Source organism: Rhinolophus hipposideros, assembly GCF_964194185.1.
Source record: "Rhinolophus hipposideros genome assembly, chromosome: 11".
In the NCBI taxonomy this organism is placed as follows: Eukaryota; Metazoa; Chordata; class Mammalia; order Chiroptera; family Rhinolophidae; genus Rhinolophus; species Rhinolophus hipposideros.
Genome location: NC_138057.1, coordinates 32,844,916 through 32,868,822, shown reverse-complemented (window position 1 = coordinate 32,868,822; position 23,907 = coordinate 32,844,916). Strand labels below are relative to the sequence as shown.

General features: G+C 37.2%; 1 protein-coding gene across 7 annotated transcripts in view; it reads right to left on the bottom strand.

Moving 5' to 3' along the window:
- Positions 1–504: 504 nt before the first annotated feature.
- RFX3 (regulatory factor X3) overlaps positions 505–23,907 on the bottom strand; it is a 266,691-nt gene continuing 243,288 nt past the window's right edge. For 4 of the 7 annotated variants that reach the window (XM_081067309.1, XM_081067311.1, XM_081067308.1 and 1 more), the window contains 3 exons: positions 11,822–11,884; positions 10,837–10,879; positions 505–7,523 (listed from right to left, as the gene is read on the bottom strand). In XM_081067309.1, the coding sequence (XP_080923435.1) occupies positions 7,285–7,523; positions 10,837–10,879; positions 11,822–11,884 (345 nt within the window). In that variant the 3' untranslated portion in view covers positions 505–7,284. Of the gene's footprint in view, positions 7,524–10,836; positions 10,880–11,821; positions 11,901–23,907 lie in introns of all 7 variants that reach the window. The other 3 variants (XM_081067310.1, XM_081067312.1, XR_013994520.1) reach the window with 2 other exon arrangements.

Below are 23,907 nucleotides of genomic sequence, written 5' to 3'. Positions count from 1 at the left end.
GTGGTCATTATATGATGGTGTGTGTTTGTCAAAACTCAGAAATGTACACTAAATGGAGTGAATTTTCATGTAAATGGATAATTCAAAGAAGGAAAAAAACTGGGGCAGGGTATCTTCTTAAGTGTATTAAAACGACTTTCAGTAAGTTATTTCAACCTAAGCAAGGAACTTGGGTGCCAAATATTAATGTGAAGTTACATCAAACAAACGCATTATGAATATCCAAAAATCTGGATTTACAATGGAAATGTTGACAGCTTCCAAAATTCAACAGCATTCAATCACTAATTTTCTTTGAGGGTAAGATTTGTACCCTGCTGGGCTTATAATTTTCTGTTTTTGTGCTGTTCATGTGTAAATATTGCCAATTTCATTTGACACAAAAAAGGAAAACAATTTTGTTTCTAAGCTAGTGAATGACACCGACTACTCTCTACATGAGACAGCGCAATATAAGCTTCCTGGCAATGGTCTGAAAGGAAAAAATAATCAAGCCATTTCAAATGTATTTGTAACAAGGAAACAAATTTATTGATTTTAAAAGACAAGACACCATTTTGTTTTGAAAAACACAAGAAAGCTAGCCTGAGTTCAAGTCTGAAATATTCAGAAAAATCCTACTAATATCTTTAGTATGTTCCAGTCATTTGTTTAAACAACACACTAAAAGTTAATATATATTTTTATAATTATAAAAGTTCCCCAGTTATTGTACAGTACACAATACAAATCGCCCACAAACTATTATTTAGCTCCTGCCAATTTTGAGAGGACATGATATACTAAAAGATTTAGCATTTCTCACAAAAATCACATCAGGAAATACGTATTTACAAAATCAAATACATTATACAAAAAACCATCACATGTTATTCGGTAAAGATGTTTTTAAATAATTAAAAAGTTTATTCAACTGTAGTCCAAAAACTGGAAAAGAACATTACATTATCTCACACATACAATCTCTACAAAAGTTGCTTACCTCATTTACATAATATATTCAGTCGATTGTAAAATAAATGTTCAAATATCTTCTAGTGTTACTATGTTTCTGTGCTTATGGGACTGAATAATGTAATCTGCCACTTACTAAGTGAAATTTAAATGATGGCACTTAAAAAGAAATACAGTTTCTTAAAAAAACACAATGAAAGAAGTTTTACCTAGAAGGTACGAAAGCCCTGAGTGATAGTAGAATTACTGATTGGTAAGCACTACAATTAACCTAATTAAAAGTTTACCACCCCAGGCACAAATTTCCAAGTTTTCTCAAGGCACTCACTTAAAGTTTCTGTAACTAACGCATTGGTCACCACCATAGGTCCCAATTGATGATGGAGATGAGTAGAGAAAAAAATTTGCTTTGGTACAAAAGATGCTTTTTAAATGAATAAAATTCAATACCTCCTTTATTGGGTCATTTAAAAATTGTGTTTAGCAGGTTAAAACAAGGCAATCATTTGTTCAAAACTATTAATTCATTGAAGGAAAAATTTTATTGGTCATCAACAGTCAATGGGAGTTTTTATTTTTCCTTTCCTCCCCAGAATCATAATTCTAACAAAGATTTGTTGTCTTCATTATTGAGCTATATAAACAATTCTTACCAAAGATTTCATTACTCAGGGCTTCCAATCCCAACATCATAATTTATTTAAAAAACAAAGGAAAGAGGGAAAAAAAAGAATCAAATACCGGAATCAATAAAAGACAAAACACATCTTTGAAAATGACATATTACCAATTACTTCAAACAAAAGAAAAAAAAAATCCTAGGCAGTCACTTTGTAAGTGGCTTTTACTATTTAAGTAAAATTGGTAAACTAAACTCAGGTCTACTGGCACATAAAATCACTAGCAGCAATGATCATAGCATGCAAACTGAGAAGCATTTACAGTAAATCATTATGAAGAATTCAAAAGAAGAGAGTTAAATTAAAACCCTTTGAGTATTGCATGTTAACACATGAGTAATTTGCATGGTTTGACTTCCTAAACTGCCTAAAAAGCAACGTTTACGGCAAACTTGCACTAGGCTACAGATGTCCTTTCATCAGACATCGGAATAGGTTACACTCTTATTTGCGTCAGACCAGGGCAGCACAAGCGCATCTGCAGACGACACTGCTCTCATGTTCCATCATGCAGGGGACAAAGGGGTCCAGTGCACGCAGAGCGTCCCTTGAACAAAGTCAGCAACTGTGTAAGCAGACCAGCATTTACAGATATCACAAGCAGTAGTCATTGCAACTCCTGACAGATGAGCTTAAAATCAAGTGCTTTGCTCTCCATTCTATCTATATATAATTTTTTGACAAGTATTAAAGTTTCGGAGCATAGATAAAATTATGCCCTGTATAAAGTTCCCAAACAATATGTTATGAGAGATTTACCTCCAATAGCTTACCTGCCCACAAAGAGTTTAGCTTTTCTTTATCCACTTGAACTCATTTCTTCCTAAGGCTTCACTTACAGTTGTACTTTCTAAAGCTAAAAAAATGAGATCTTTTGTTTTGTTTTGTTTTGTTTTGTTTTGGAAAAAAATGTAACCCTTTCTTTACCATACCTTTTAAAGGCAATCTAGGTACTTTCAGTGTGCAGAGATCGGTTATGACATAGGTCTGCAGGACCATGTGTTGTCTTCCTTTTCTAGAGTCATGCTGTGATGCTAGAAAAGTTGATTTTTTTTTTCTGTAAACAGTACACTTATTTAGATGGCAGTGAATATTTGGGAATAAATATATCAAGCCCTCTTGAAGAAAATTAAGAGTTGTATATAAAATGCAAGTGTTCAGCGTGGAAACACTTTCTCTTCCTACCCCCCTTTTAAAAAAACAGCATAATTAGACATTTGGATATAGAGTATTTTTTTTTTTTACCGGTCTAAGTCTAAATAAAGGATCTGAAAGGCTTTTGTCCCCCATTGTATATCTTACAATGCTCAAAGGGTTAATACAAGGCATTACATCAAAGGGGTTTTCTAATACTAGAACTAAGCACTGAATTAATGCTTCTATTCCAGTTTTTTAAAAAAATCACCAAAACTTGCAGAAATACTAGGATTCCATTAGCTGACGTGTTCTAACCACATCCATGGAGGTTGATCTGATCTAGTAACAAGCCCGATTTTCAATAGCACTGCATGTCAGCCTCTCTCCCCCAGGGTCTGGTGTCATTCATACAAATCACAAGGTCTGATTTCCAGTTTTTGATGGTTGTTATTTTCTCACCAAGAACATGGGGGAGGGGAGGTTATAACAAAGATCAATTTGTTATATATAACCACTGCCTCAAATTGTACACAAAGGTGACTTGCCAAAGTTTTTTACTTTCTACTTGTGTCCACACAGGGAGGACCCACATCACAGTGACACACATTTTTTTCTTTTACACTAATATTCAGCACAGCATTATTTTAGACATTTCAAATACATCATCTGCAGAATTTTTTTTTTTTTTTAAATTTGAAAATGCATCAGACTTAGCACTTCTAGAGAGTGCATTCACGTAAAAAGGTTCATGATTACGGTAATAAAACCGTATTCATTCCTGAATGACTTTGACAGCATTCTACAAGAAGGTCTTCATTTTGACTCGTCTACTACAGATCAAAGGCAGTCAGTGTTGCACACTACTAATTTTAGGTATGCAGTGTTAAAACCATTTTCTAAAATTTACTTTTGTTTTTAAAGTACACCATCTAAAGAGAGGTGCATGAACCGTGCTATACAGTACAAGAAAAAGCACAAAAAGGAAAGCAGATTTCTGAAAAGGCAGTAAGACTTATACAGTCAGTCCAAACAGAGTTTGGATGAGAATCCTGAAAAGTGACCAGCCACTTAATAACTGGAAAAAAAAAGAAAAAGAAAAAAGTTTTAATTGGGCCCTGTGTTCCAAGGAGATGTTTCACCCATTTCACCCTATTGTTCACTGGCTTCATGAATGCAAATCTTTGGGGTATAATTTACAAAGTATATGTGAAGATCAAACTATACTCATGCTACTCAATCATATTACATGGAAATATCTTTTCTGAAACTTAAAAATTCCCAACACACCTTCTTTACATTTTTTCCTCACTGAAAGTGTAGCACTTGGTCTATGTAGATATTTCTTTATGACTAGTGTTTGATTACAACGCCAAGAAATACTAAGAAGTTCTTAAAATGTGTCCTTGTCACTTGTCAATAAATCTGAGAGTAGTAGTGTTGTCTAATATTATTTAGAGTTGTCATAATTAAGGTGAATGAAAAAATGGAAATAAAATGTTCAATAAATGCAATAAATGTGATTGCTCCAATTTGCTCAGATATGTAAATTATGATGTTTTTATTTTCTAATATATTTCACAATTCAAATTCAAAATTGTTAAGATGTTTGTGATTGTGTGTGTGTGTGTGTGTGTGTGTGTGTGTGTGTGTTACCGTGGACCACAACACTGGACTACAAGTAGCATAGATCATAGATGTTATTTTGTCTATTAATCAGAACTATCGACAATATTCATGAAGAAATGACATTCCTGTGTTCCTAAAGGAGATCAGAATATTTTTAGTGAGTCAAACTGAAATGTCAGAATATTTATTAATTCCTGATCTGTCCAAATTTTGAACAAACCATGAACAATTGGAAGAAATGTTGAATCTTGGAGGGCCTCCAATCCGTAACTTTGATCAATCTAAATTTGCCCATTATCCTCAGATTCCTATAACAATATATCCAACATTAAAATAAAGGGAATAATGATAATATTTAAAATTGTTCAATAAACAAGATGAAACCAGTAAATACATTTGGTCTAATACAGATATAATACATAGTTCTGGGAGTGGTGCATGGGGATGGGAAAGTGAACAAACTCAGAAAGGAGAGTTGAAATGAAGTTTTTGTTTTTTTTCTCCATGTTTTGATTTAATTTACATGTAAATGTTTCCTAATGCACAATGAAGAAGACATGGTCTTTGCAGCTTAAGGTGTCTTGTTTGCTTGTTTGCCTTTCTTTCTTTTTTTTAAATGTGTGTGATGGTGCAAATTCATTGCTTTTTTGGGAAAAAAAGGGGGGGATGATGACTTAAATGTATTTAGACGGTGATGTGCTAGTAAAGACTTTCAAATATGTGAGTGAGTTGTATGATACAAAATTTGAATCCATTTTAAAAAATTACGTCTAAAACACTCACAGTTTACTTAAGAAACTTTGTTGATTTTCATTGAATAGTCTAAGGCAACCGAGCACCAACAGTTGAAATATACTGCCTATTACCCGATAAGCCATTTGGTATTTTTAACTTTACAGATTGGCTCACCCTCTTCTTTCCACCCCACCCCCCACCCCATTAAAAATGGAAAGATAAACATCTTGAGTTTCATATAGGCCTCATTAAATAATCTGTTAAGTCATTTTGTGCTTTCCCTTTTGTTTGGCTTTATGTATTTATTTTTGCTGATTAGCTTTTTTAGACCTATTTCAATGAATGGATGTGCCTGTTTTATTGTTGTTGTTACTAACAATTTGAGTGCTTAAAAGAACCTTGGCTCTTCATGTAAATGAAAATGCGGATGGGTGTATCCATTCTAGGATCTCACCTTCTGACTTTGTAGCGGACTCCTATCCACCAGCACGCATGTGCGCTCGTGGACACAGACACCAACACATACAGACAAATAGTTAGACTGAAAAGATGCACTTCAATAAGTACCTACTTATTTTGTTAACTTTCTTAAATGATAACTAAGAATGGTCTAAAACATATGATTTTATGCAACAAATTAAAACTAGCCTGCTATTCCACACCCTTAAGCAATCTGATTTGTAATCAAATAATACTCAGCTCTAGGAACAAAAAATAGGTTCGCGGTCACTCAAAGAGGAAAATTGATTTTGTTGTCTTTTTGTTTTGCTTTGTTTGCCCTAAATTTCCTTTGAAGAACATGTAACCTGTCCTTACTTCGGGAATCTGAAAATGACAGGCACATCTTGTCAAATGGATTGCAGAGGATTTCACAGGAACAAAATAAGCCTTACTAAACCATAGCTTCAGTTCTGTGTTAAGGCACCATGTAAAAGCCGAGGTACGATGATCCCTGATGTACATTCTTCAATGGCACTGGTCCATCAAGCCACCTACCCAAATCCTACCGAATTGGGGATAAGCAACAGCGCGGTGTGCCAGTTACACTGCCTTCAGGTTCTGTTTAAAATTTAAATCCACATACTTTAGAAACCAGGAAATATTTTTGAAGGAAATAACGATATGCAGGTTGCTACATTCCTTTCATTCTATAAATTTTCTTTTATAATAGCAGCATATTGAACTACTATTAGGAAAAAGACCTGGAATAAAAGAAAGTCATCCAAATGGAATGGTTTCCTGTATGTCCAGCTCAGCATAAGTAGCATGTACACTTAAAAAAAAAAAAAGTCAAGTCATTTTTTTTCAGCTTCAGTATCTAGCTATAACAGCCCCACTCAACAGCAGAATGCATCTGTGCAGTGGTCCCAAATACAGAATCAGTAGTCATTAAACAGAGGAATTGGTATGCAAATAACAGTTAAAATTCAATGTTTAACGGAAGCTTGCATTAACATGGTTTAATAATTATGTACACAAATTATGTACATATTAGCATAATCTCTTGCAATTCTGTCATTTACTCTGAACTGATAAATGCACAGCTCAGTTTTTCTTCAGAGAAAAATAGATGACCTTCCCAACCCTCTAGCACTATAATAAAAATGTTCTGTATTCTCTTTCCATACTCCAAAATGTTATCAAAATAGTGTCTTGTGGTTCTGTCCCATGAAAAGCACCTTTCAAAAGCAAATTTGATGCATCTGCTGCCAAATGGGCATGCCTCCAGTGTAAATCAAAGAAATTCATTTCTTTTGATATTTCACAGAAGTGCATCTAATTAAAAACTTACACATGAAATCATACACCAAGACTAACAATCAACAATAAAATATTTTAACCTACAAAAAATGTAAATTACTTTCAATTATAAGAAAACAAAAACATTAAGTGTTGTAAAAATCCTTCTTGACACCTGAAACTAAGAGGGGGAAAAAAACTCTTATTAAGAGGCAAATAATTTGTTTATGTTAAAAAAAAACAACAAAACCTGGCAAAATACATACACCCATTCCATTTCACAACTCCAAAAAGGTAATGTTCAGCACAGATAGAATTTGACAACAGTCGTCCTTCAGGCTTATTAAAATTTCAACGTAAGCCCAATATCAACAGGGTTAATGTTAGCTGCAAAAATATGCTTTACTATTCTTTAGACTGCAGTGTAGGTATTTCCTGTAGCGCTGCACTGTCTGATAGTCTGAGTACTTGTGACGATGTGCTCACTGTGAATTGGATTCAGGAGACTTGGTTGCACGCTGCTCTCGAGAACAGGCTGCATACAGCCCACCGGAAACGCCTGGTTCAGATCGGTTTTCTCTCTTTTGGCTTGAGGTTCTGAAGAGTCATCTAGTTCTTCATCCATTTCACTTTCCACTTCACTGCCTTCATCTGCACAGACAAATAATACCCGGACCATCACCAAAACACAAATTGGAAAATGGCAATCAACAGGCGCTGTAGAAACACTTTGATGCAGTACATTAAGAAAGCGACTTAGCGCTTCTCAGGGGACAAATCTTGTACGTGTTCCTTTCAATGGATTTTACTGGTATCAATGTTTTGTTAATGTATCTATAATTCTTTCAAACAGCAAAGGTAATTTATTATTTTTGGTTAGTTTGTGATTGATAACTTTAATAGTTCTTTTAAGAAGACCTTTGGAATTTCCTAAAGTTTTTATATTAAATAGTGGTATAATTTTTGTTATCATAGTCATTTTGGTACACTACGCTGGCTTTTGGGGAATGTATTGAGCTGAATAGTGCTAACTCAAAAAAGAAGGGACAGAGGGAGGGAAGGAGAAAGAAAGAAAAATTTCAGGGTCTTTCAAATATCTACACTAGATATACATTTCATGTGTGTTGATGTTAATGTAAGTAAGACATATGCTGATTCATAAAATAACCATAGCATGTGTCAGGGGCTGTTGTAAAGATGTTCTGGTGTACATGAATGCTGTAGATCACAGTATTACATTTTTATTACAAAAAATTATGAAGGCTGAGGCAGTAGTATCAGATTAAAAATGCACAACGAATTTCCATTCCTGGCAACACTGATACGCACTGTTAATAGCTGGTATTCATTTCTGGAAATTAAATGTATTAAATAGTCACTGTTAGCTCCAAGTTTTAATCCATTGGATATTAACTAAGACATCATTATAATGGAATACCATCTCATTTTTTCCAGCATGCACTGCTAGAATTCAAAAGTAGAGTTGAAAGAGAAAATGCTCCCACATGGCTTTACAACTGTGTAAGGTTCTTTTTAGAAGAGGGCAGAGGACATTCTTCATGTGGGATCATTTTTAATCAGTGGTGAATATATTTATGCTTTAAAAATCTTTTTACTTCACCTTCAACATGTTTTACTGTTTATCAAAAACAGATACCCATATAATCACATCAAATACCTCATCTATAACTAAAATATATCTACACTTATTGCTATATTTTTGACATTTTATAGTGACTTGCATGAACAGAATCAGATGTTCTCTTCTATGGCATATCATATTCAGGTGGCTCTTCACTCAGATTAAGTTAGACTCCTTCTAAGGATATTGAGTCTCATTTTACCATTTAGGTCACACCTACCATGGAAGTCCCTGCTAATGCAGCTCTTGATATAATGGGGCCCTTGACTTTTCTTCTCTTAATATCAACTGGGGCAAAGATGGTTCTAGAGAAAAGCGATTAGGAGAAACAGGGACCTGCACATATGGTTGTGCAGTGTACAGCTGCCAGGAGCCACATCTCCTGAGAAATGGTATATGCATGTAATTAAAAAGGTTGAGGTTAGATTAACTAGAAAAGATGTCTGTAATGCATCATGAAGTGATAAGAAGGGCTTTTAGATGCAGCAAGACTTCTTGGCCTCTGGAAAATAGCTGTTGGCCTCTGGAAAATCGACTTGATGATATTAGATTTGTCAGAACAAGCACATTGGAAGGGCTGAGGTGCTGCTGGGAGAGGGATACATTTGCTAGACATTTGCTTCATTAAGGGGGTATACTTGAAACATGTTTGTATGATACTTCTTGTTTTATTTATGTATGTATTTATATATAGAAACAAAAAATAGTATCTGGAAGGATCCTCACACTAAATTCTTAATGATGGTAGTCTCTTATGGCTGTGACTATGAAGTTTCCCTGCTTATAGTTTCTAATTCTCTGTATCATTTTAAATTTTTATACAGAGCTAATATTACTTTTAACATTAAGAAAAACATTAAAATTCTCATTTTGTGGAAAAAATCCACAAAAACTCTTAAAGTTTGAGACTTAGGCTCTGATGATGCCAGTTTGGTGGTATGTCAAGAAGCTTCAGCTCTGGGGGTGAATGGGACCAGCAGGGCCTTGCGAAGAAGGTAAAATCAACTCACACTGCTACTTGGCTCCCTCTCCAACAACTTTCCTGTGCCCGGGATATAGTGTGGAAATAAGAAAAGAACCAACATTGAAGAGGAAAAATCATCTCAAGCGGGTAGGCAAGTGAAAAAGAGTGAATAAAGTCTTCTCTTCTACCTGCTGTGGATGGAAACGGCAATGGGATAATGGACTGAGCAAACGTCAGTGCACTCGGCTGCTTTTTTTGAGGACCACCTGTGGGTGACAGGGTTCCTTTCACCCAGATAGAAGGCATGGCAATCCACAAAAGCATGCCCTTTTTCCAGTTCCCCAAGGCAAATAAGACAACTCCATAGACATGTTGTGCATCAGTCCAGACTCAAAGATCTTTCCTGGAAATCTACTTGTGGTTATGGAAATTTGGTACACAAAACATAAAATTAGGTGTTCTTCCCTAAAATTAAGTTCCTCGTGCCTCACTGTCCCTACCGGCTCTGGCTCTGTCCTAGAAGGGCTAATTGTGTAGTTCTCCCTCATCTTTGTGCATGTGGTGCCTGATTCCTGAACTCGATTCCTTGAAACCTCAAGATATCTTCATTAGTTTTTTTTTGAAGAAAGGCCTATATATTTTTACAATGCTTGTTTATTTTTTTACATTAATCAATTTTACATTTTGAAAAAAACTGAGCTAGTATTTTTATAGGATTGTTTTTTGTTTGTGTGTGCCCTATCCTAAACTCTTGTTCCCCGAAGCCCTATTCCTTTCACTCTGTGGTTTTGTAGATCATGAGGTTCTTCAGGAATATATACCCTGTTGTCCCATTAGAGCGGCAATGCTGCTATTAAAAATTAAGAAGTAGCTATGTTATCCTTTTCATCTATACCACTACTGATCTTGCTTTTACAGTAAACTTCATCGCTCTCTCAGAGTTCTTTTTTCCACTGAAAAATGTGAAGTGGTGAGATGGGTAGGCTGAGGAATCTTTTTTTCTTGCCTAGTAGGCCTTGAATAAAACAAAAAAATTTGGACCAATTTATCACTTTTCTCTAGGACTCAGGTGATGGTCACAAATAATTTCTTGTTACTTGTAATGAACTTCAGGCAAAAAGTCATGAGTTTGTAAATGCATTTAAATCTAATTCTTGAATTTAAGGTGCCTTGCATAAAAAAAGCATAGAAATGGAGAAATAATGAAGGGCTCCAAAAAACATAACTGTCATACTCATCTAGGACTATACGCCATTTCCACAAAATAAGAGTGCCACAGATATAAACTACATTTTCCTCTGTGAAAATTTCCCAGTCAAAAAGAGTCCTTAAGAATCTACGTTGTTTTCAGTTCTTACCTTTATCCAGATTTCCAGGAGACACAGCATTTAAATCACCAAACTGCAAAACAACAGTCATTTGTGCAAGAGTTACTATCAGGCAAAATAAAATAATATTCTCAGTCTGTGGTAAAATCCCACAATGACTTTTTAAAACTATCAACTAGTGACCGTTCTGCTCTCTAACTACATGGGTCACATATTTTTCCAATCAAACTTGTCGAATTTGAACAGTTTAAATGGTGTCACAATTTAGCTGTCTTAGCCTCTCTGCAAAAGGATAACAATTTTCTCTGCCTTCCACGCTCCATTTTACTTTTATTATTTCAACTTAACAGTGAAGAAATAGGGGCCTGGTGGCCTGAATGAAGAAAGATGTGGTGGAATAAATTTGGAAAAGCCCCGATGAAGCAGAGCACATAAGCTCTGTCCCCATGTGTGGCTCATGAATCCACTTGGAATCTACATTAGAAAAACGGTTCAGCCGCTTGATTGAATTCTGTTTTTCAAGCTTTTATTAGTAGAAACAAAAAACATAATAGGAGCCCAAAAGTTGAGTCTTTATTTTTTAAAAAATATTTAATTTGACACTTCTCTTTTTGTAATTCGCTGTTCTTATTTACTAAGGGTCCCACTTTAAAAAAGAAAGGTATCTGATTGTTATTAATGCAAATAAACAAACAAAAAAGAGCTTGCAACAATATGAAACAATAACCTTCAGCTTAGACTTTATTTTCTACCTTGGTTTAAGAGCTTGATGATAATTTTACAGTGAGAATATACATTTTGAGAGTTTCAGGGTAAACAAAGATGGATAGACTAAATAAATTGAATAGCAGAGGTAACAAAGCTAATTGGAAAAAGGTGAAGTGAAACCTAAACTCATCTACTTTTTAAATGGCAAATGTCACTTTTTTTAAAGCTGAAGATTCAGAATAAGTCATTATTAGAAATTGAAATTTCTTAACAGACTTAGAAAGGGTGAGACAGAAATTCTACTTACATTCGGAAGTTTGCTTATAAAGAGTTCCATGATAGGAGTATTTTTTTCATCTACAAGGTATGTCTATAAAGTAATAAAACTGATCTTATTTTGCAAACATGCACACATTTTTTTTTTTTAACCTAAACATGTATTATTCTTCATAGTAGCTACCTTGGGAGCTTATACATTTATTCCAAGGTCCAAGGTTCTGGAATTCCTCTTTGATAATTTCAAGACTTAATTTATGTAACATTCAAGAAAGCCCATCCTGTTATTTTACATCCATTTGTGACTCTAAATAATACTCCAAATTTTATTCACTGCTGTGGGTCCTTGGATGATTTCTGACTACTCACCAAGGTCAAATTCATCTCCATCACACTCCAGGATATTCAAAATAATGTTATTTTACTCTAGATTATTTCTTAGCAGTTAAGAGGCAGTTTAAAAAGAGGCATTCCACAACATTTTGAGCCATGGCAGCATTACTGGAACAAATGTGTAGCCTTCCTAGGTGACTGCTTTGAAGGGGACAAGGGCCTCCTGGATACATAACTCCTATGTTTGTTTGGAAGACTGTCCCTTTACTTTATAGTTACATCCCATTGGGCGACAAATATAAAATTAAAAATACTGAACTGTTGTTTTAAAGTTGTTCCTGATTAACGGGTCAGAACCTTATATTAGTTCAAATAAAAAATTCACAGTTTAAATTACATAGGATTTCTTGAATTAAAGAATATAATGCAAGCAACAAAAAAACCCCAGTGGGACTCTTTATTTTTGGCATTATTTAAATATTTTAGAACTATAAACAGAGAATGCCTAAAGCTAAAGAATCATTTTTAAGTTATTTCTAATTGATACAATACAATAAGACTTTTACTTCTTTAAATGAATACTTTAACACTTAAGATCCAATTCTGGAAACAAGTTGGAAGTGATGATTCCAAACATGCCTCTCTACCTACAAACAGTGAATATTCCATTTGTTTTTGAAAAATCTCTAAAAGTTGTTTGAGACTAAATTACTATTGCCATTGGTGAATAATAAATCGCACAGAATGGCTAAACTCCAAAACTCTGGACATATTTGAAAAATTTCTTTAGAAGAAACACAGCTTTTAGTTGCTACTTAACTAAAAATATGACAGCTTCCTCAATACAAACTATTTTTTTGGAAAGTTTCTGCTTAATCTGAATGGATATATCCGATTATTCAGGATGCTAAAAATAAAAGTTAAAGCAACGGAAATCCCAGTGATTGTTATTATCATTAGCCAAAAAACATTTGCATACTAAATGCTGTGTGCTTGTGGCTATCCACTGTTCTGGACACTACAAAAAATCTCAGGGACGCTGTCAATGTCTCTAGGTGTCTCTAGGATCAGTGACAAAATTCCACCAGCAGAGATTAGGTTTAACATAAAAAAATGCTGGGAATACCTAAGAGGTAAGATTTTGATATCTGATCTAGATGAAGGTAAAGATTTTTATATGCATTTGACATGTGAGGAAAGAAAATACACGTGATTAAGGAAAAACCACTTTAATCCTATAGGTACACTGAGTAAGATTAGTTCATTCATTGGCTGTTTCACAAATCCCTTCATTCACTCATCATTCAATATATCTGTACTAAGAGCTTACTATGTGCTAGACACTGTGCCAGCCAATTCCAGTCAGATCAGTCTGGAAATAGTCCCTCTCTCTGGAGGTGAACATCAGAAGTTGCTTATATTATGAATAGGTAGTTTTGCTGAAAATGAGGCAACCAGGAAACCCTGGAGAAGGTTTTAGAAGCATAGGTTATTAGAAGGGGAAATCAATTGTAGGGGTTTTGGAGTGAGCAGCAGGTCAAAGCAGCAGGAAGGAAGGATATAAATGGGGGCAGGGAGGACTGAGGGCCTAAGGAAGAGAGAATCACAGACGGGACAGATGACAAGTACCTAGATTAAGCGAGCACAACCAGAAACAGAAGAGGAGGAAGAGATCAATGATCCGGCTGAAAAAAAATGGAGGTTCATAAGAAAGTACAGAGATGACTGAAAAACTGTAGCTGCAGCAATTGTAAAAACTGTTATTGCTTTTGAACTTCCCTACTGCACAGGGGATTGGAGGGGGTTACGACGTATTGAGGTGACATGTTACAGCTTATAAAGTACTTTCATGGTTCATTATATGGCAGGCTTTCTCTCGGATATTATGACCTCAACTATCACTTTCTCAATATCGCTTCCTCAGAGAGGCTTTTCCTGACAGCCTGATCCAAGTATCGCCTTCCCTGTCATTTTCAATCACTTCCTTCAAAGCACCGACCACAACCTGCAATACTTACTTCACTTCCTCATCTCATCTCTGTCTTCCCAACACTAATGCCAGTGCCGTGAGAGGTGTGACTTTGTCCTTTTCCTAAATGTATCCCCGAGTCTGGTACAGTACCTGATGAATAGTACAGGCTAAAGAAATACCAAATGAGTGAATTTGCTTTCTCATTTCAGCCTCACAAGAAGGCTTATACATTGGGTAAGGTAGGGAGCTTAATCGTACAGCTCCTGAAAAAAATGAACTGATTTGTCTAACATTACATAGGAAATACAGTGTTAGATTTGAGACCATGTGTTCTGACCCTTGGTTTAGGAATTTGAGAGAGAGAGGAAGGGAGGGAGGAAGGGCAAAGTATGTGTGTTCGACACATGGAGGAAGGAATATAAATTAAGGGATTTAAAATGTGCTCTGGGGTTAGAAAGTATATGGCCTTTGATGTATGCAGGAATTAAAATTCTGTCAGCCAGATAGATAAATAGTGGACATTATGAATTAGAAACAGAATGGAACATAGAGAAATCGTATCTGTTGTGCTCAGTAAAGAAGACCTCCCATCCTAGAAAACATTTCCTCTAGGTCCTGACAAAGTGTCAATAATGAACACCCTCCTGGACAACAGAGTAAAAAAAAATGTGTGTCCAAGGCAGCCGGGGGGAGTCTGTCAGACCAGAAATTCTTGACGACAAGACTAGTAACAGCCAAGAAGTGTACATGGGCAACTGGTCATCGGGGCAGCTGGGCAGGATCCTTGGGCGAGGCCCTGACATGTGGCCACGCAGCTGGGGACTGGTTCATACAGGACTGCGAGGCCTAACGCCTGTCTCTAAGCAGAGGCACCACGAGCGGAGTCGGGCTCAGCATGGACTAATGCACCCCACAGGGGCAATGGAGAGCCCACTGCACGTTAGATACAGCCGCCAGCAGCAGGGAACTTTGCACAGTGAGGGAGGCAGGCCTTGTACTGTAACCCTTGGAAACTGAAACAATGCAGTGGAGTTCAGGGAGCCCAGACAGCAAACAAATGAGGCTCTACAGAGGGCCCACAGAGCAGAGGCTGGAGAGAGAAGGAAAGGGCTCAGCGACTGGGATGAAGACCTCACCCCGGGGGACATGTTCCCTCCTGGAAGAGGGTGTTCCCCTGGGGCGACAGGATTAGTGAGTTAGGATCATAACCACATCATCATAGGCAGCCAGGTAAACACCCCCTACAGACACTGCATCTTACTAGCAAATCTGTTACTATATCAAGATTTATAGATTTACAGGTACAGATACAATCTCTCTCTCTCATACACACACACACACACACACACACACACACACACACACACACACCCATGACAAATTTACTTGGTGGCATCAAAATAAGAAAGTGTATAGTCTAGAACAGGACTCGGCAACCTTTTTTTTTTCAGTTAAAGGAGCAGAAAGTAAATATTTTAGGCTTTATGATCCTGATGCAATTACTCAGCTGCCACTATAGTGTAAAAATAGCCATAGACAATAGGTAAATGAATGCGTGTGACCATGTTCCAATAAGACTTTATTTACAAAAAGAGGTGACGGGCTGACCCCTTGGCGAGAAGAACAGTTTGTAAACCCTAGAAGATCTGATCCAGTTCACAATCAGTGAAGGAATGGAAGATTTTGTCTTTAAGGAAGGTTGAAGACAGGCCACAGGGAGGAGCAGAAAGTAAATATTTTAGGCTTTATGATCCTGATGCAATTACTCAGCTGCCACTATAGTGTAAAAATAGCCATAGACAATAGGTAAATGAATGCGTGTGACCATGTTCCAATAAGACTTTATTTACAAAAAGAGGTGACGGGCTGACCCCTTGGCTAGAAGAACAGTTTGTAAACCCTAGAAGATCTGATCCAGTTCACAATCAGTGAAGGAATGGAAGATTTTGTCTTTAAGGAAGGTTGAAGACAGGCCACAGGGAGAATATGGAATCAGTCTTTAAGGACTAGCATGGCTCAGGCACATGGGCAACAACTGATGAAAATCACAAGGAAAGAAACAAGGGTCAGTTTCTAAAACTGGGAAGTCATTTGGAAGACTAATCTTCCTTTCTTTTCTATGGAGGCTTGCATGCATAGACAGAGCGAGGTCAAGACTGGTGTTTAATTGTGCAAATTACTGGGTGAATAGTGAAGAAATCTAGAATGAGAGAAAAGACTGCATGGAAGGTTACAAGAAAAGAGACTGCCAAAAAGGTTACATATGTTAGTAATTCAGATGGGGCGAGCTGCTCTAGTGAGAAGTTTGTTCTAATTTGGATGGTAGATGAAGATGTGAGGAGATAGTCTGATAGCATAAATTCTCCATTGGTGAAAGTAAATGGGAAGTAGTTCCAGATGAGGATGGTTTCTAGGGTGGAGTCATCAACGGAGACATAACAGTGACGTGTATGTCAGAGAGGAGGAAATAAGGAAAAACAACATATTGGAGGGAGTGTCTACAACTCACAAGTAATAAATGACTTCCTTCAGGGCAATATAGCTTTCATATTATAATAGTTCCCTATTGCTACTATAACAAATTACCACAAACTTAGTGGCTGAAAACAACACAAATATATATTTTCTTATTCTGGAGGTTAGAATGCTACAATGCGTCTCATTGAGCTAAAATCAAGCCATTGGCAGGGTTGCATTCCTTTCTGAATATTCTAAGGGAGAATTTTCTTCTCCTTTTCTAGCTTCCAGGGGTTTCCTACAATCCTTGTTGTGGCCCCCCCTCCATCTTCAGAGCTAGCAATGTGAGGTCGAATTTTTCTCCTGCTACATCATCTGACACTGACTCTTCTGCTTCTCTTCCACTTTTAAAGACCCTTGTGACCACACTGCGCCCATCCAGATCATCTGGTATTATCTCCTTAATTTAAAGTCAATTAGTAATCTTAATTCCATCTGTAACCTAACATATTCACAGATCCCAGGGATTAGAATGCAGACATCTTTGGGAGCACATTATACTGCCAACCATATATATAAGCTACTTTTAAAAAACTGTCACATTTGCCTGAGTAAAACCATTTGCCGTTAATTTTTTTCTAGTGTTAAAGGAAACACACTCTCCAGATAAAGCTGTTCGGAACACAGAATTTTTTCCTCAATGTTGTCTGTGTTCTTTACTGTGGTGGGGTATTATATAGACATAAATTCATCTTTTATGATATATTTGTCACTAAGGGCATTTGTACTTTATTTTTCATTTGCGGAGATTTAGAATTTTATGTACAACTTCCTACCAGTCTGAAAATTTTTTTACATTTCAACGTCTAGGCTCACTGAAACCATAGGAACATCCAAAAAGTTTAGCAGGATCACAGAGCTGAAAGTTGTTAATGATACGTAAGGAAGTCATGCTAGACAAAGAAGTGGAAATCAGGTGAGGAAGCCAAAAGCTATTGGGTAGTGGGGCCAAACAAGCCCTAAGCTTCACATCTTGACAGAGGCCTATGGAGTAACTCTCCCGTTAAAGTTATATGCTAAGGAAGAGGAGACATCCGGGTCTTGGCGCGGTTTCATGGGGAACATGTGCCACCAGACTGCACCACCAGCAGCCCCCGAGACCTCAGAATGTCCTCTTGTGTTAGCACTGCTCTGCGCTTCTGTGAGAATCCACGCTGCAGAGGCCAGCAGCCAGCTGCCAAGGAGCTGGGAGGCGATTAACTGAAGGAAGTGACCAGAGGCCGCCTATATAGTATTAATAGAATCCACAAAGTAAACTTTACCATGTAACCCTAGGTACTCCTGCTGACCTGGGACCAAGGTCAAGGGCCGCTAGGCTAAACAGCAGAAAGCTTGAACTAGAAAAGACTATTTATTTGGGGGCTACAGCTACTCTTTAGGAGGAGGCTTTACTTAGATTCAGAATAAAGTCATGCTCTGGTCTGATACTGGAGACCAGTTCTGCCAGCAGGGATAACTTTAAAAATATGTGTATAGGGAAAAAATATGTATATTTGTGTATATATGTATGTTTTTCTAGTTCCTGCCAATGAATCATTCACTCTGGAGAAGAATATCTTTAAGTATCTTAATAACTGAAGACTATAAAATTGTCTGAAGTGGTTTCTATCTCGTGATTGCAATGACATGTCTCTTTGGGATTTTTATCCTTTAAATTGCATAAATTTTGTAACAAAACATATAACGTATTCTGCTTAATTTTGTAACAAAGTTTATGTCAACATAAATTTTATGTTGACATAAATTTTATAATATATATATATATATTCCTTTCTTCCCACTTCACAAGAACTTACAAGATCTATCATTTATTCCTACTAGTTAGTTATTCTTACAAGTCTAGTAGCTATGATCGTCTAGCTAGATATAATTATGTTTATGCTTCTTCCCTAATGTTGCCATTTTCTTTTCTAAATGACTTATTTCCCCATTGTATTTTGTTGTCTCTGTTCTACAAAGCATTGAATTAGTTTGCCTCTGATTATCACTTTGACTACATCACAAAGAATGCTATTGAATTCTTTGTAATTCCATGAATCATTTGACTCAACATTCAAAAATTGTCTACAGGCTATTTTTCTCCTTGCAGTATAGTAATATTAGAGCCTTCTCATGCCTTTATGTTACCTTTTATTAATTTCAACTTCTAAGCTTATCTTTGCATTGTCAAAAAAATGATGTTCTAATTGTACACATTACTTGGTTTGTCAGTGTAGAATCAATTATTAAAAATCCTAATCTGGAGTAGAAGGCATTCAAATATAGTACCTCCTGAGTAATACACATAGCTTCAGATATTTATATAGCTATGGAAAGAAAAGGGGGAGGAAGTACAGCTAACATAATTGGGGACTTACTACGTGCCTGTCTGCCTGCCTGCTTATGCACCCCATCTATCTAACTCTACCTACTGATCTACCTACTAACCTAATTTAATCCTCACAACAACCCTGTGAAGGAATGGTCCTTATGCTTATTTTGTTGATGAGAAAATTAAGACTCAAGTGAGGAGATAACATATAATTTGCCTAGGTTGCAAAGGTATTAAATGGGAAATAGGAAATGTAAATTTTGGTGTGGAGCTTGGTACAGGAGGAACAACATTGGGTGTGGAGCCAGCCTTACCTGGGTTTCAATCACAACTCTACAGTTCTCAGTTATGTGATCCCAGACAAGTTACCCTTTGAGCCTGAGTTTTCCTAATATATGAAATAGAGTCTATTGTCTTCAAAACTCAGTGGTCAAATACTATTTATAAAACCCTGGAATTCCACTGTAAGGCCATAAGATAGTGACTTTCAAAATGAAACATCTCTAGATGAGTAGGGCTACAAGTTCTGCCTGAGAATGGAAGAGTTTTTTAGGCTCTGACTTAAGGTTGTTCACTGTAAACTCCATCTAGGGCTGAAGTTGCAGTCAGTTTATATATACTGACCAAGCCCTTTAGACTGGAGCAAACACCATGAGAAGAGCTAACCTAAGCACTAAACATGGATGGTGTGTGTGTGTGTGTGTGTGTGTGTGTGTGTGTGTGTGTGTGTTGTAGAATGGAGATGACCACACAACCAGAAATAGCTGATGAGCTCAGATGAGTATCAACATGTAAACTCTGGCCTAACCAACTGCTTCTCTCTCGGCTCTTCTAAAAAGTCAATGAAGGAATAAGGCCCTGGAAAGCTTTCCCTACAGAAGCAGAAAGATTGTTTACATGCACATTTGGAACTTCCTGACCTAATTCTAATCTTTGAATATTCTACCCTTTGATTGAACTTTATAATGTTCTGAATTTTACAAATCTTATGGAGCTGAGCATTCTCCTATTAACCAGTTAGGAGAACACAAAAGGATTAGGAAGAAGCAATTATTTTGGGTGCTTTTGATAGTGGATAGAAACATCTTAAAATTTCAATCATAAGAGAATTCAGAGCATTGTTATTTTCTTTAAATGTCTTACGAATGAGAACCAAATTAATCAAAGCATTTTACATTTAGCTTCAGTGCAGGGTTTCACAACTGAGGAAAAATAGCTACTAACTTTAAAGTGATTTCCAATTTTATAAAATTTGCCAGAAATTTAATGTTCCACTTGGTAAAAGTCTTGTGTTCCTCGGTTATTTTTTTTCTGTAAGTGAACTTTTGTATGCAATTTCAAGCAGTTTTACTGAAGCCTGCTAAGATGGCCAAGATTTCAGCCAGTGTGCTTCACACCAAGGCAGTCTGCCCTACTACCGCTGGTGGTCCTGCTCCTTTGGGCTGGCTGGCTACCCGTGCAATGTGCGCTCTCAACCATTCTGTACACAGGCAGCATGTTTTCATCATGATTCTAACTGTTGAGGCTTTTTTATTTTTTTACCCTTGTGCCCCTGGGAACACAGCAATGCATGTACCTTTATATCATTTCAAATCTCTAAGAACACTCATGAGTAAGCATGTAGGTAGTGAAGTAAGCATACAGGCCTTAGTTGCTTCTGAGGAAAAAAGCACGTAGTTTCAGAATAGGAACATTTAACACTACCATTAGGCTAAACCAGGAGGGGCCTCTGTCCCAAGCCCACTCTGTGGAAATCCATGTTCTGGCTTTCCTGTGGCTGTGCTCAGTGTAAGGAGTCAGCTGAGACAGGTGGGTGTACCCTCCTGAGCCTGGGTTTTCCTCTCGCCCCCCAGACCATACTCCTGTTATATGAGACCCCAGAATTCCCCACCCAAAGACCCTGAAACCCCTTCCAGGCCTGTGCAGGTCTCTTCTCCAAGTTCACCCTGCAGAAAAAAGAAGGGACAGCCAATGAGGGGGAGCTGTTTGCAAAGGTGGACCGACCCTGATGCTGGACCGAGGTGTCCACAAGTATGAGCACGAGGTTATTCATAGTGCTCATGATAGGACAGGGAGTACACGACGGGGAGTGATCTGTGAGAGACGATAAGTGATCTAGGGGCCAAAGGCTGGGCCAGGGGAGGACTATGTCTGTGTCACCATTTTCTGGCATGGGACTGGGAGGAGCCTCTAATTTTAAATTTAAACCCAGCCTTCTAAGTTTGTCATCAAGGTATACTGGGGGTGCCAAAAAATGTATACAAGGGGGTACTTCGGTCAACGTTGCTCAAGCAGTAGTTTGCCCTAATCAGAAGTGTCTGGACGCTGATGGTCACCACTTTGAGCACCTCTTGTAATTGCAGAACTCAAACGTGACTTGTATTCATATTTTGGTATCAGTATATTTTGAGTATTACAATTTTAATTCAGTTTTCCTTTCTTAAAATGTGTATATACATTTTTGGCACCTTCTGTATTTATCAACCTAGGTAGATTGAACAGATTTTACTTACAGCTTGATTCATAACTTTTTAAATATTTAGATATAAGGTACCCCAGGCCCTACAATTGTTAGGGTTGGGCCTGGCTGCATATACTTTATGTAAATAAAGCTATGGGTTAAAAAGAAAGAACCTGGGTGCTCATAACCTAACACAGAGTTCCCTTGAAGCTGCCTTCAACAGGAAACCATTAGTTTATTATGTCATGCAAGTACTCCTTAATTTTCATCGTACTACCTCTATTTTAGGGGAAATTATTAACTGGAGGGACAACAGGTGTTGGGATGTGGAAACATGTTCTCTTTGTACCAAGAAAACCTTTACAACTACAAGTGTGAATCAAGTTTGAAGTGCTTGTAGTATCATCTCACATGGCCAGTATACTTATAGAAAAATCTCTCGTATTTCTGAAAGTACATTTTAGTAATGATGGTGAAAAGCAGAAAATAATTTCTCTGAATTGAGGAACGTGCCCATCTCAAACAAGGGTATTTCTTTATCAAGAGGACCAGAGATTTAACTCTCTTCACCTGTGCCTGTGAGCAAGCACACCAGAAAGACAATGGGACCGTCAGAGCCACTTGGGCTGGGCACTGGATGAGTGTAGCAAAGAGGCCAGCAGGGGGAGCTGTCACGCTTAATCTGTGCCAGGAAATCTACCGTTTCCCCGAAAATACGACCCAGCCGGACAATCAGCTCTAATTCGTCTTTTGGAGCTAAAATTAATATAAGATCCGGTATTGTATTGTATCGTATCGTATATGTTATACCCGGTCTTATACTAAAATAAGACCGAGCCATATTAATTTTTGCGCCAAAAGACGCAGTAGGCTGGGTCTTTTCGGGGAAACAAGGTACACACCCACCTTGCTCTGCGGTTGGGTCTCCCAGGCTAACTCTTTTCTAAGCAAATAGCCCTGTGGTGGTGGGCTTCACTGAAGAGGACAGTATGCTGAGATTTCCTTCCTCACGTCTACAGGACCCATTTTAGTTCTTGAAATGCGTTAAGAAATCTTGAACTTCTATTTTCTTCTTTTTTCCCATTTCTAAACTCTTTAGAAAGGCGCGTCTCTAGTTATAAAGCACTTTATAAAAACCCAACTTTCTGCAGAGGTTCTCTGAAATATTGCCAAACACATTCTGGGCAGAGGGAGCACTTTTTGGTCTAAGGGCTTTATTTTTCTGATAAAGAAATCCAGTATGTCTGTCAATCATGAAATCCAAAGCGAAATCCTGTTAGTTGGTAGTCTGTCTTTCCATCATTCTTTTCTGCTTCCTTCCTTGAATGAGTATTTGAGCACCTTTTGTGGGATTGTGTGCAGACCACGGTTATAAGCAAAGCTCACTTCCTACAGAGGATGAGAGGAGGGGTTCCAGCCCAGAGCAGGCAGGGAAGGAAACCAGCACAGGAAACTAATGAGCAGGGACCTCTGAGGGAAATGGTTGTGGCCCTGGGCTGCTGGGTAAATAGATGCTTTTCTCAAATGCAAGGAGAGAAAGGAACAGATTGACAAACCAGGAAAGAGGAGGAAAATGGGAGAGCTTCAATTGCACCAATTCTTAGGAACTTGGAGGATGAAGGTACAGGAGAAGGGCCTGCCTCGTCTCTTTCAGGGGTCACTTTTATAATTTAATTTTGAGTTGTCAGAATTGTGCTAATGTAGAGGAGCAGATTTACAGCCAAAAAGCACACTACGAATTCTAAAAAATAATTTTGATTTAGGTCTGGTCTGTGGGTGGGTGCAGAGGACCTGAAGGGTGTAATTTGTTGTTGTTCCTTTCTGGCATTTTTAGCATTCCAATTGCAATTTCCTTAGACTAATTTCAGTTTAGTTTGAACATCTACTAACAAAAATTGGAAAGGGGAAGGGAGGTGGCACTATCAAGATGCATCCTGTAATGCAGAGGAAATAAGCCCGGAACAAAATAATGAAAGCTTATATGCTACGCATGTGGTTTGTGTGTGATTGTGGGGGCAGGTGTGTTTGGGGTAGCTGTACTGTACAGATAAAAATAAATTAGTGCCTATTCTGAAATTAGTGCCTGGTCTCCCAACAATTTATATGGTAAAAAATTAAAATGTGGATCGAGCCCACGTGACTATTTGGAGTGAGACAGTCCTACTTTCTACTTGGTTCTGATTTTGGGCAACTTTCAATCTGTTTTCCTCATGTGTGAAATGGGAACACTAACACACTTCTTGCAAGGTTTTGGCGGATATTAAATGAGAATGTAAAACACCTAGCACAGTGATTGTCAGGAGGCCAGTCCTCAATTGGAAAAATAGTAATAACCAATAATAAGTTTTATTACAAATAACAAATGTAACTTTTGACAAGTATGTATTACATTTCTAAGTTACTACTATTCCAAGATAGTTTCTTTCTGCAAATGATTTTAAATGATGATATGATTCATTTCCATTTATTTATTTATAATTTAGTAAATTTTAAAAATTATTTCCTCATTTCAGTTACAGTTGA